Source organism: Crocodylus porosus, unplaced genomic scaffold, assembly GCF_001723895.1.
Source record: "Crocodylus porosus isolate Cpor-Errol unplaced genomic scaffold, CroPor_comp1, whole genome shotgun sequence".
Lineage (NCBI taxonomy): Eukaryota > Metazoa > Chordata > Crocodylia > Crocodylidae > Crocodylus > Crocodylus porosus.
Genome location: NW_017728950.1, coordinates 68,367,754 through 68,382,362, shown reverse-complemented (window position 1 = coordinate 68,382,362; position 14,609 = coordinate 68,367,754). Strand labels below are relative to the sequence as shown.

At 39.1% G+C, this 14,609-nt stretch overlaps 1 protein-coding gene across 2 annotated transcripts in view; it reads right to left on the bottom strand.

The window, feature by feature from the left end:
* Nucleotides 1–9,812: 9,812 nt before the first annotated feature.
* CEP78 (centrosomal protein 78) overlaps nucleotides 9,813–14,609 on the bottom strand; it is a 57,030-nt gene continuing 52,233 nt past the window's right edge. For both annotated transcript variants that reach the window (XM_019555185.1, XM_019555186.1), the window contains exons 14-15: nucleotides 13,480–13,633; nucleotides 9,813–12,253 (exon numbers count right to left, since the gene is read on the bottom strand). In XM_019555185.1, coding sequence (XP_019410730.1) covers nucleotides 11,735–12,253; nucleotides 13,480–13,633 — 673 coding nt within the window. In that variant the 3' untranslated portion in view covers nucleotides 9,813–11,734. The remainder of the gene's footprint in view (nucleotides 12,254–13,479; nucleotides 13,634–14,609) is intronic.

The window sequence follows — 14,609 nt, the reverse complement described above, 5'->3', positions numbered from 1 at the left end:
ATGCACCTCCTATGCATCACCACTGGTCTGCCCTAAGGTGTGTGCGCCAAGCAAAATGCCTTTACCTGACATGCTCTGGGACCTGTGCTGGGGGTTTCCTACCTCTGGACTACACCACCCCAGCTTTCTATCACTGCTCGTGAAAACTTCCAAGAAAGAAATGTGTTCCTACTTTCAAAATCAGAAAATTCTTCCCGACAGTGAACCCAAATTTCTCCTGCTGCAGTTTAAGGCCATTGCTCCTTGTCCTGTCCTCTACCGCCACAGAAAAAAATCCCATCTCCAGCCTCTTCATAATCACCCTTCAGATATTTGAAGACTGTTACCAAGTCTCCCATTTTCTGTTTTCCAGATGATACTACCAAAAGTCAAGGAGAGAGAACAATGATTTCACAGATGAAGCTAAATGTGCAGTATGGACTGTCTGGCTCACAAGGGTCTGTCTGGCTCACAAACGCTGGCCCACGTAGGTATGTTCCACTTTCAGGAGCAGTTAGACATCCCATAGACACCCTGAGGTTTTGTGCCTAGATTTTTTTGAGTACAAGGTGGTGCTCAACCTTTTCCCCCAGGGGGCCAGATGGACAGTACCCAGTCAGCCCACATGCTGGATCCAGACAGTCACCCCAGTCTGGCACCCAAGGCAGGAGCAGCGGGTGCCATCCAGCCATGTGGAGAAGGGTGCAGGGGCAGCACAACTCTACAGGGGAAAGAGGCTTGACCCACAGAAGGGGGAAGGGCTATGGCTTGGCCCTGCTGGAGAAGAGGTCACAACCTGGCCTAGCTCTGACCAGCTGTGGGGCCTGGGGTTTGGGACTTCTGCAGGCAGGGAAGAGTGGCTGTATAATTGGCTGTATAATGGCCATTGCTCCCCTGCCACCAAATTTCCCAACCCATGGGGAGCCCTGATGGCCAGATGTGATGTCTGCGCAGGCCGCATTTGGCCCATGGGCCAGAGGTTTAGCACCCCCTGTATAGGCCATAACATGACAGGCTGGAGAACCCAATCCTATCAGTACAGAGATGAGCTGGATCACGGGTGCCTACAGGCACCAGGACTGCTCGTCTATGTGATTGAATGATAGCTGTGGTGTTTGCATTGTCCATAAAAGTGTAAGGATTTCACTGAAGGTTGTTCTTGGAAAGGAATTATGCTTTATATCTTGCTATTGGATATTTGGTAGTCCCCACCCCACCCCCAGGTAATAAAATAAATTGGCCCAAGGGATTTAAGCAGATTTTCCAATACAGTGCAAGAGCTCTTTACACTTGGAAAATTGGATGTCCTAACACATAGGCCCCAATAAATTAAGCATACCACAAAATATGTCATTATCTCTGCAAAGAGGGTGTCTGTGTGAAAAGCTTTTACAGTATGGTAGAGGCAAGAATTGTATGCATTTTCTAGACCATTGTGCCTACTCCATTACTTAAGCAATACCGCACTATCTTTTTTTAGACCTCTCCTTTTAGCATGTCCCAAAGCAATTTATGTATGCCAGGTTTCTTTTAATAATGATGAATAGCTCTGGAAGCCCAGTTCTACAAGTAACTAATTGGTTATACAGTATCTTCTTACAGTGCACATGAAATTCTCCTGTGCTAGGAAAAAAGGTACCTAACTAGAATAGACTGGAAAACAGTCTCTGAGTTCATCACAGTGTTTAAGGTATTTATACACCTCTGAGAGTTAGTTCTCATTTTACAGATGGGAAATGGAGGCAAGAAGAGTGTAAGGCCCAGATCCATAAAAAAAACACAACTTGGCAGCTGATGTGGAAACAGGCAGAATATAGGTGCCTAAATCCCAGAATGCAATCCTCAGAACCCCTGCATATCTTCTTCAGCACTTTTTCCCCTAGTTAGATTCCAAAATGAGGCAAAGCTCTGCCTAAATCCTTTCAGGAACTGGTGCCCCAGGATTCATTTTACCAGAGACCCCCAAGGATTGACATGGCCCTTCGTCCAATTTGGTATCAAGTGAACTTTATTAGTAACCCTTAGGCTTATTACAAGATAATTATCCTTGCAATATGACCTGGCAAGCGGTTCCTTAGATGTTACAACAGCGACCTTCAGTGGTACCGGCTTCAGATCCTCCACTGATGTGTGGGATGCTAGTTTCTGGATTCCTTGTTACTCAAAGCAAGAATTTCAAGGCCGCTCCTGGTGACAAGACAAACACACAGGGTCTCTTTGTTTGTCCACTACTTTTGTAACTTTCTCATCCCAAACTGCCCAATCCTCAAGGTTCTTATTTTAGATAAGGTACTCCAATCCTATTCCATTTTAGGTTTTCTTTCCTTTTAGGGAAACTACTGTACCTGGTTAGCCCACCGTACCAATCACAGCACTCATTTTTTCCCAGTGCTTTATAAGGTACTCTGTCCAATTCAGTTGCTTAGTTCTGGAAAGGCCTAAAGTTATACTAAGAGCCTAAGCATAACTCAGTTTGCCCGCTACAGAAACCAAATCCAACAGGCCAAGTGCTAAATATGCCTGCCACAGACTGACAGCACCGAGTTCAGCATAACGCTGAAAAGATGCAGCCACCTTCATTCAAAGCTGGTGCTGTCAGGCCCATCTTTAGCCTCGTGGTTAAAATACTTGCACGAGCTGAAATGAGGTCAATGAGTTCAAATAAGTTCAACCCTCTCCTTGGCCTCAGGCAATTCACACTCACATCTCCCACTTTCCTGTAGAGTGCCTTAACCACCAGGCTATGGTTCAGAGACACTTGTGTCTCCTTTGCAGTTCTTATCAGCTAACTTGCATCTCACTCAGTATGCAGGCTTCTGTTACATGACATCCGGAAGTAACTCTCCACGTGTCTTGTGCTGGGATCTTGGATGCCCAACTCATGGCTGCAGGCTCCCTACTGGGAGTCAGATGTCTAAAAGTTATATACTACAGTACTGAGCACCACAATGCTCAAATCCCTCTGTAAAACCAGTGCTCACTGACTTGCCTAACAGAGCTGGAAAACACAGTAACTGAACATAGATCTTACAAGTCCTAAACTAAATGCCCTAACCATAAGATCACCCCTACCTCAGGTATTTTACTGTAAGTCTACTTAATATTTGGAGTTGCTGTAATTTACACCAGTATAATATTTCCCTTAAATGATGGAAGTTATTTATTTCAAGCATCCTTAAATGATGGAAATTATATATCAATACACAACAGACCTCCAAAAATTTAAAGGATTTTGGCACAGTCAGTAATCAATTTTGATAAAATGGGTCCATGCACAGGATTGATAAGACATGGTCTCACTGGTCTCTATATGTAGTTTCACAGTATGCAGTTACCGCACATCTAACTACATCAACTTAACCCATGGGGCTGACATTCTTGTAGCCCAGCGATTCCCAAAGGGTGTGCCGCAAAAAATGGATGGGATCGGGTCCCAGCTGCACTGGTCCTGAGTACTGGGATGGCCTACAGACGAGATTCAGCCTGCAAAATGGTGCCACTTTTAATCCAGAAAAACAGTGTGTCAAAAGTTTGGGAAACACTGTTTAGCCAAATGCACTGTCTCAGTTTTTCTGCACACAAAAACACTGGTAACAACAACCGTTATACATATTTTGAATAAATATCATCAACATTTTTGCAAAATCAACAAATTACTGATAGTATCAAAAAGTTGGTATGAAATATTTTAGTTCAGGTATACTACCATGAAAACCATCAACCAGTTGTACTTCTAAGTTCATTCAAAGCAGGAGCTATCTATGCAGGGATCTGATGATAGGAGATGCCATACAGGATCAGACCTGTGGTTCATATAATCCAGTATAATCCCCTCCCCCAACATTGGTCAGCCAATTGGAAGACAGAGCTCACTATCTTGGGCCATTATTATAGAAGTGGGCATGGACTGGTGCAATTATTCCAACTGGTCTAAGATAAGGTTGCACATGCAGCTTGCAGGCATGAAGATCTAGAAAACAAAGCCAAATGCTTGGTCTGGCTGACTCGTATACAGTATAATTACTCCAGAGAAAGGAAGTGCTAGGAATCTACTGGAACTCTGATCTACTGGGAGAAGGCCTCAATGCAACCATTGGGGTTAAAAATAGTAGCTCCTGTGAGACAAAGGGTTGCCCTAATGGTTTAGCTAATTCTTTTGATTTTGTGGTTTGGCAGGGAGTGGATGAAGCCTTTAAATATACTTACTTACCATAGATAAGAAAATCACTTATTTTGTATTGGGGGTGGGGGTGGGGGGGATGTACTCTGTCAGGTAAATAAAGACTTAGAATGAGAAGCCTGTCATCACTTGCTGGTTTCCACCTAGTCCAGATCTATCCGCTTTTAAAATGTAGCTATATATACCTGTAGCTAGAATTTTATTGTTGCATTTTATGACATTAACACTATCAATATCTCTATAATAGCATAAAACACTGAAGTTACATACAGGACTGTGTGCAGGACTGTTTGATCTAATGGCTCCTGAATTTTATCTAATTGACAGCTGAACCTGAACTTCCAAGTGGACTTGTATTAACCCCTGATAGATTTGGGTTTGTAAGGACCAGTTACCAAGTCCTGTGGAGGTTCAACCACTCTGAGACATAACTTCAGTTCTCTAAACATGACTTTTCTATTTAGGTTGTATCCTAAAACCTCTCTAATGATTTTTTGTCAGGTTAGTGTGAATTTGGAAGGAACATTTTTTATTGACTGTTGCTGACAAGTAATCAGCCCATGTAAGACAGCAGAATGTGTACAGAGTCCCTGGCAGGTAATGATAATGGCCAAACTGACGTCACTATTAAAAGATAAATACTGCTCATGAGATAGAAACCTGTCAGCTATTTCATAAGACCATTAGGAAAGAACTGAAATTAGGGCCAACAAGCCAGTGGGTCTGGCAAATTTTACTGGGCATGTCTACAAGTGCATTAACATGCTTTTTCTAATGCACATTAAATTTAGTGCCTCCAATATGAGGTACTAAATAAATGTGCATTAGGCTGCCCTATCACGCAGTACCCAAAGTGCACATTTTTAAAGTAACATTTAATGCACAGTAGCCTATTTTACTGTGCATTAGCATAATTGCAGGGTTTTTTATGTGATGCTTTAATGCACAGTAAAATAGGCTACTGTGCATTAAAACGCCCATGTAGACACACCCACTGAGACTTGAAGTAAGGCTTAGGGAATTCATTTCAAAAGCTTTCCTGATCAGAGACTTTATTTTTCCATAACTGTGTATTTACAATTATAAAACATATAAAAGAATTTCAGAGAAGCTCAAATGAAGGGGACAAAAAGGCCCAAGAGCTTAATACATAGGTCAGTAGTTCAGTACCCCATAGCAAAAAGTAAGAGTATTGATTTCAGGCACTTGGTGTAACAAACATGTAAAAACTCAACATGTCAAACTTTAATAAATCATCAAGAGTTTAAAATAGTCTATACCTGCATCCAAATTGCATAATGAATTCATAATTTCTTCATCATTTTTATATAACTACAAAATAAGAAAAAAAAAAATCTTTGTTCACTTGAAATTAAGTTTTTCCAAACTTATTCCTTAAGCACAGTTACCAAAAATCCTGTAAATCTTGATGCTTGGTCCTCCTAGAAATCACATAATTTAACACTTAGACTTCTTTATACTCATATCTTCATGAATTCCTTTTCAGTTACATCATGCTACTTTCCACAGTGCATACAGCAAGATTTTAATTTTTTACTGACAGAACTTCTAAAATTTTACTAGGCATCATTAACAAATAAAGATCAAAGCATATTTGCACGTGTGAGAACTGAGTATTATGTGCAAAATACATGATTGCATAGGATATCATCAGGATCTATGCCATCAGGCAATAAATGTAGAGATGTCTATGGTGTTCCAACAAACAGCACAGGTGACATTGGTCTGCTTTGATTTTTATAAAACTGAACACAGTTTTAAAATACTAGTCTGACAGATGCATTATTTATCAACCTCTGGAAGTTGATCTTTATTCTACACAGTTGTAAGACACTTTATTGTACTGTTCTTTAGACACAGTCAGAGCTAATTGATATTTTAAAATTGTTTTACGTTTTAATCTTAGAGTTATTTTTTTTCCAATGGAATTTTCATTACTACATACACACACTTCCCATTCAGCCTACAGATAATATATGCATCCACTCAGACTATGAAAATGATACAATACTTTTCTGTTTTATAATATCTTCCATCTTTTCTTTCTTGATCTGGGCTTATTTCTAATTTAGAAGATGGTTTAAACATGTTAGGTTTTATACTATTTCCATTTTTAAAAAGGTATTAGACATATTTTCTAAAAGTCGGATACTACATCTTATTTGTGTTATCTTTAGAAATTTAACTAGAATAGCAACACCACAAAGGATATAACTTAACCATTTAATTCATCAGGGCTTGTCAACCTTTTCTACAGGTTAAGTAAACAGAAACACATGGTGACTGACAGTAAGCTTGATTGCCACTAAAACATGGCAGTTCTGCAGGGGTCAAACTTAGCACTTTAATACAATGGTTTATTTAACCTGTGTTACTGCTGTAAGGGGGGACAGATGGTGCTGGGAGAGGCAGGCAGCACATCAAGCAGCTGTTTTTGACACTTTACATGTTCCTGAATGGCCATAGTTTTGACAATAGGCAGAACGTGTATTAAACAGTGCAACAGAAATGTGAAAGAGGAAGGTTGGCAGAACTGGTAAACAATGCAACGTAAAAAAATAATCCTATAAAGCTACACAAGTGAAACCCATCATTCTGTGAATGCAGGCATGCCATAGCTGCAGCACATGCACCAAGTTTCTCCCACTGCTGCACGATTGTAAAGGTCACAGGGACATAACTGGGGAGTGTTTGCTCCTGCTATGGGGGACCCCTGTGGAATGGTGGGGCCACTGGAAGTTCCCACTTGTGCATTAAATTGTGCAGGGACACAGCATGTGCCAAGGATGTCTCCTATCTGAAGAGGCAAGGTACAGCTGTGCATCTTTGAACACGGTTGTGTCAAGAGTCCTCAGCATTCTTCTGGGTGGCACAGGTTGCTATATCCACTGTATTTTCAGGCACAACTGTTGTTGACTGTAAAGATTTGGCAAGTTCCTTGTAGTGGATGCATGGGACCCTATGTACACCCAACATACAGCTGCCTCACAAACTGCTGCCTCAGTACCTTGTACTTGGACTGGCATTGGATCCAGTCAAGGTCATGTTTCTGGATCACCACGGCCTTCACAATCTATTCAGACTGCCTATTTTCTATGGCTTGAGAACCTGCACGTTCTGATTCACTACCTTTGCCCTGGTCCAGTTGCTCCCAGATCCAGTACATTATCCTTGGGCCAGTTTCTTCCACAGTTGTCCATGATGCTGCACTCAGACTGACTGATTATAGTAGAGGAAGGATGGATGGTGTGTGGGGGTATGGAGATCCAAACTTGCCTTGGTGGGTGGTGCATAGGTCCACTGACCTCCCAACAGCCAGATGGTCAGGTGGATGGAGGCCCCCGGTGGTTGGTAGGGTTTGAGGTGAATGCAGGCTCCAGTGCTGATGAGTGGGTGGCAAGCATGAGATGGCTGGCAAGTTGTTGTGAAGGGCAATTAATAGGTAAGGGCAGGCACATGGGGCCTGTCACCTCTGGTCAATAAAGTTCTGCCATCGAGACTAGAACAGGCAGAGATCAAGAGGGGCTGAGAGTGGGACTGAAGTGGTGCATTGTGGGATGATACCTGGCTATCACATATGATCAGACTTTCTATGCAATAGCAGAGGACAAGCTTAGCATCTCTTATTTCACAAACTTTTTGTGGGGCTTTGTCCTGTGACAAGCAGCAAGGATGTCTGAATATACTTGTGATTTGTCCAAAGAGGAAACAAGGGTGACATCTGTTAATAGCCTAAAATGCCATCCCACCCTAGACTTAATGATTTTCTATTCAACTCAAACTAAAAACTCAAATGAAAACAATGAACAAAAGCTTTACATATTTTAAACTAAGTTTAAAGAGAAAGAACTTACCCCTTTCCACAAAATATAAACCTTAAAGAGGTCAAGTTTACAACAGTTTTTACCAATTTGGTTTTCATGAGGATCTTTGATACAGACCTACAAATATTTTAAAAGGATATATTGAATTAGAGGCTAGGATATTTATGCCATGAGGGTATAGATATGCAAAATAATTCTAGTTTCCTGCAAGGAGATTTTAAGGTGCCTTTAAAGGAATTAAAATCTCCTACTCTCTCGCATCTAAAGGACACCATTAAAGAGCTAGTTCTTCAACACTCAGTACCTGTTAATTTTAGAATCCAGAGCCCTAGTGAAGGCACTCAATCATTTTACTGTGAAGCAATAGATATTGAGCAATTATTTTTTTTGCTGCAACAAAACCAAACAACAGGAGAAAATTGCCCGTAACAGATTTATCAGATAAAGTATAAGACAGATGTGAAACTAGAACCTAGGCCAATGTATCCCATTTACTTATGTTAATTTAGTAGAGTCTCAAATCATATGGAGGATGCTAATAGAACTTAAAATTTCAAACCAGATAGCAAAAATTTCAATTTTTATTAAGAATAAATATAATCACATGGATGACTTACCAGAGTTGTGTAACTGCTTAGCTGCGCAACAGTCCTGCAATCCAGAATTAAAATGCTCTCTGACTTTGGTATCAGTTTTGTGCTACCTTGCTCAACAGAACAAAATGTCATTCCAGAGTTTTAAAAGTAGATTTGGCTCATTAAACACATAAGTATTCCATCAGTAGACACAATACCAATTTTCTCTTATTCTGGAAAACCATTATGGATTTATTAATGACTGAGACAAAAATCAGGATTCACTGTAAAATGACCATAACTTCTAGATTAAACCATTAAAATGCACAAAAGAATGGTATCAATCTTAAATAGTTTTGGAAACTGAAACTAGTGAAAAAGACATCCACCAAATTTGGTAAACAGGACATCCTAGAAAGAATGAATGCACATATCTGCACATATGCACACATCTCTGGCCTTCTGGGTAATTTTAAGATGCTGGGGGTTAACCTGTAAAATTTTCATTGTTCTACTGCTATGCTATGACCACTTCACTTGTCTTGATACACAGCTGTACTGGAATTGCCTATTCTAAGTCTCCACTCATCTAATACAGGAACCCTCTCTAGCTCATTTTAGTTTGATTGTCAGGGCACACAGAAGCCATATACCTGTGCTTATTTTTGTCCTGAAAGTAATAATACATCTAACCAGGAAACATCTTGGGCCAACTACAGATTATGTATTTGATTTTAGTGTGTATTAGGCACCATAAATTCCTTTGTGGACCCAAACCCTTGCACCAAGTTTATCACCTGATGTTTTTGTCTCCAGCAGATTTGGTTAAGAATTTGTCAATTAAATACCTTTTTTTTTTTTTTTGGTGCTAAACCCTCCTACCAAACTGGTACAACTCAAACTGCTTATGGAAAAGGACTGGTTTTGACCAAATTTCCTGTTTTCAAAAATTGGAAAAAAAATGAATACCAGAATGTTTCATTTCCTCATTTTAGACAGATTTGTTTTTTTCAGTTTGGAACAAAATTTGTTTCCAAATTTAAGTTACAGAAACATAAAAAGTTAACTATTAAAATCAAACTAAAATGTTCACAATGACTTGATCTCTTTGTTTATTTTAGTACCCAATACATTTTTGTGAATAAAATGTTTCATCTTATCCAAGTCATGGCCTCTGAGAGATCCTTTCTAATATTCAGAGGCCTAAACTTAAAATCTCAAGACACACAAAACACTTTAACATTTTCAAATTTTATTTTAAAAATATGTATATATTGTTTCCATTTGAAAGATTATTTTGGTTTCCTCTTCCCATGAAGCTATCAAGGATATTAGAATGAAAGAATTAAAAGACAAAACCTAAAGCGAAAGAAAAAGTACTCCTTTTCCAGTCCATCCAGCATGTGTGGTAATTTTAAAGTCCAAACAATAAATATGTAAAGGTATTTGTTTGTTACGTTCTGTGGTTTGAAGTATAGGACAAGATCTTGAGTTAATAGTTTTGTTTAGGCACAGACAATAGTAAGACAAGATGAAGCTCAACCTGAAGGGAAAGCTAGTAATGAAAGGTTAACAACAAAAAGCATACAAGTAAAAAACACAGAGGTAAACATACTGTATTTTTATCGCTAGCTGAAAAATGAGAAAACTCACAACTAAGCATCAGGTCCTAGAATATAGACATGTATTCTTTCTTTTCCTGAAAAATTAAGGATCTTTCCTTACGTTAAGAGACATTACATACTCTCTGAAACCAATTTAACACAATCTCATGACCTGTCGTGAAAGAATGGCTTCCCTGATCATCCAATATTACAGGTAGAAAAGCATTTTTAATTAAATGCAGTTTCCCATATAAGAGGGGAAAACAAGTTTGCTGGAAACAAATTACAAGTTTTTGTTGTTCCTTTAAAAATCAAAGAAACTTCTGTCAGACTTTACAATTGCTAAATACTTCCCCACAAAATAGGTAGAGAGCTTCCCCCTGCTGCATAATCTATAGTGTCCCAATGGTATTCCAGGAGAACCTTTAGAGCAATGATGTAATTCTATTTTTCTAGGTATTTCTATTACTCTTGGATATATTATATATCTCAGCTCTCAGGCTCTATGCCCATTCTGTCATTCACCTCATTGATAAAATTTCCAACCACAGTAAAAAATAGATGGCCATGAGGTTTTCTAGTCAACACCTGTCCACTAGGAATGGGACCAAAACAAACAATTCATTTAACAAAACCAATCTGATGATTACTTCACTAGCCGGTTTCAAATCAGCAAACCAGAACTGATCCCAATTCTATCCCCTTAAGTTCTTATCGGAAAACAACTCAAATTGGCTTTGTTCTATATAACTATCTTAGAAGTTAAAAATTCAATGGGGAATGCTAATATTTGAAGACCCTTAGAAATCGACCTTAAACAAAAACAGGATAATTTACAATAGGTTCAGTAACAATAGATTTGCTCTGGTGCAAGGAAACCAGCAAAAACTCCTTGAAACTTTGCATTTAACCAGAGAGTATATGGCTCATCTATATTACAACTGATTAAAATAAATTACTTAATGCATTACTGTCAGAGAAAAGATATACAAAACTACTGTTGTATTTATAAACAATGTATTAAAAATATTGAATAGCAAGGGGATTCACCCTGATTTTCATGCAATATTACCAATAATGTTAGGAGTTCAACTATCTCTCTGAGGGACAACATATCATAGAGTATTAGGCACAAGTGTACATGTAATTATAACACTACAATAGTTTCAAATGTGATCAAATGACAAGGCAAATCATAACTATTAATATATTTCATTTTATTTTGCAAAAAACTTCATTAACAAAATCTGTACCGATAGTAAATCAACAGCCCACATATCACCTAAGCTTTGTAATCTCATACTAAATACCAAAGGGTATCTTTCTAATGATTTATCATTGTTTTTTGGCCAACACAAAAAACTCTGTGCCAAAAACTTGTGTTCATGAAACAGGAATGCTAAACAGCATGTGGAACTGTTCTATACAATTTCGAACCATACATTCTTGCCAAACAATCCAAGTAGTTTAGGTGTCAGGAATATAAATATCTTTTAAAATTCCTTCTCTCTCTATAAGGAAAACATTTTGAACTTTCTCTTCACACCCATTTCAAATGCTTGCCACAGAATGGATACTTTCTTGTATTTCTGAATCAGATCCTATAGTGTCATTTTTTGAATGATCTGTTTTGGGTACATGTTGATCTCCTCTGGCTTCAGCAGTTGCAATTTCTATTTCCTTTGTTCTATGTGGATATTTTTTCGAGGATCGGCTTCTACTTTTTTCACTAAAAAGAGCACTGGATTTTTTGCTACCCTTACTATTCAGATTAAGACTAGATTCGGAGACTGAATGCTGACTAGTAATTGATGGCTTCTTTGAGAAATACCCTTTTGTCTGTTCACTTTGTCTGACATTCTTGTCTGAAGATGTTAGCCTGCTGCTTTTGGATGTTTTTTCTTCCTTTTGCTGCTTATCTGTTTGAACTTCACATTCTTCCCATAAGCCTTGCTGTTGTGGAAGAGAAACCTGAAGTCCTTCCATTTCTCTGGAAACAGTAAAGGCATTATTCACAAGCCCATGGGCCTGGATGAGGCCAGAAAAAGAAACTATATCTCCATCAGCATTCTGAAAGAAAAGATGCATATTGAAATTATGAAGCAACCAACTTACTAATACAGCCAAAAAACGTAATTATGAGTATTCTAAGAACTGTATATTTTGTTGTCGTTTTACAAAGTTACGTATATAGTTAATACGTTATATAACAAACTGGGTATGAAAGCATATTTAGAACGTCCCTTAGTTTTTCCTAAAAGTTTAGCTTGAAAGGGTAGTGATAGTTGTGGAAACCAATATAGAAGAAGTAAGCATTCTAGCGCTGTTTTACATAGCCCCTTTAATCTTCAAAGTTGCCCATACTACAGAACTGAACTTGTTTTATTAGGCAAGTTAAACACACAAAAGATTCAGCAAAACCAGATTAGTCATGCTGAAGTATTTAAGAATCATTACAGGTCTTCTTGGTGTCCAAATTAGCATTGTCCTAAACTAGTTCAAGTGCAATGCCATACTGATATCCATTTTTCAAATCTCCAACCATTATTAACATGGCCTGCTACGAGATTTTGCAAAACTATAGCATTGTGGGACAGTAGCAGGACTAGATTAACCTTTTACTTAATTTGCTTTCACAGTGGCAACAATATGCTTCAGAAATTCAGTGTTTAGCCTCAAAAACAGGACTGCACTATACTGAATTAAGTTTCAAGAAAAACTGAAACCAGTTTTTAAAAGAGATAGACAACATCACAATACATTAATGTTCCAACTGATTTTAAAGATGATTCCACCTGATTTCATCACTGCCCTGATACTTCTACAGGATTTTTGCATTGATAGCATGTTTTTAAATAATTTGGAGCGCTTTTAACATGGACGTGGAACACACAATCTGACAGCCCTCAAATCTGTGCATTTTAGAGAGGTTTTGGATCCAGTATACACTTCCCTTTACACAAAATTTACTTTTGCAGCCTGCTGCAGAGCCTAATCTTATCAGTATTACAGGATATTTCAGTATTTCAATTTATATTAGCCAGATATTCAGGATACACAACATTCTGTCTGACCTGTAGTATCTGAGAGGCTTAAATGGACAATTAATATGGACTTGGACAAAAACATACGTCCTTTCTCTGCTAGTCTATTTTAGGACAGTAACACTAACATTTTCATGGATCCATCACTAATATATCACTGCCACGTAGAACAGGATAGGAGCCAAGACACATTAACTGTATGAAGGGCACTAATTGCAATTTTTTTTAAGCTTTCCCCCCTCCAACACTTACTTTGTTATTCACTGTGTGCTCTTGTCTTTCTTCTTCAAATGACTTCTCCTTTGCTGCATTAGCAGGTTTACGAAGAGTAGAATTCATCTGAGGATGACCCAACAAACCAAAATCAGATTGGTCTATCCCAGCTATTGTAGCAAACTGACCAAGTCTAGAAAGAAAAAAAAATATTGGTTAAGATAAAGGTAAGAAAAACCTACTCTGAGATCAATGTATTCATAATTCTGAATAGCTGCAAGAAGCCCCAAGGTCTGGATCCAGAGGTGGGTTATTTGGCCTGAGATGTTCAGGATCTGGCCCAGAGGAAGCCCTGCAGTCTGGATCAAGCTCAACAACTCATTTGAATTTGACAGACCTAATTTAAGTGAAACTCATGTCCCTGACAGGCATTAACTTACAATGCAACTGAGGTGATAATCATGCTATAAATAGTAACCTTGCCATACAATCAGGGAATTAATGGCATAGAAAATGAGAAACCAGTCACAGAAATGTTCCCCATGTTTTATACAACATTTTTATGGCTGGCTTCCATCATGCCATAAACCGAATATGCAGCTGGGTAGCCCTGCCTTGCAGGCAGCATCAGACAGCATGGTAGGGCTTGCTGACAGGCAAGCAGTGGAGCCCTGAATGGGGCTGCACTGCATGATTTTCAGGTTGCTGAGGCATAGGGAGTCCATCAGCTGGGCAGAAAGTCACGGCAAGCCACAGGGCTCACTGAAACCCACATTGCTTGCCTTGCTCCAGAGGTCCCTCAGGAGCTGCAGAGGAAGGTGGGTTGAGGTACTGGGTTACAGTGAGCCCCATGCAACCCAGCACCTCAACCACTTCCCCACATGGTGCTTGCCTTACCCTTCAGCTGCAGTGCCAAGTAACCAACCAGCTGTGCTGGACAGGTTACATTCCACAGAGTGGGGAGGCCCTTGGGCTCCCCTGGATGTGAACCTTGCAACACCAACTGGGTTGCAAGGTTCCATTTAAAATAATGGTAGGAATGGGATAAGGGACAAGATCCCACCACCCCATTATTCTTATAGTTTCATAGTTTCTAGGGTCAGAAGGGACCTGAGCAGATCATCTAGTCCGACCCCCTGCCATGGCAGGAAAGAATACTGGGGTCAAAC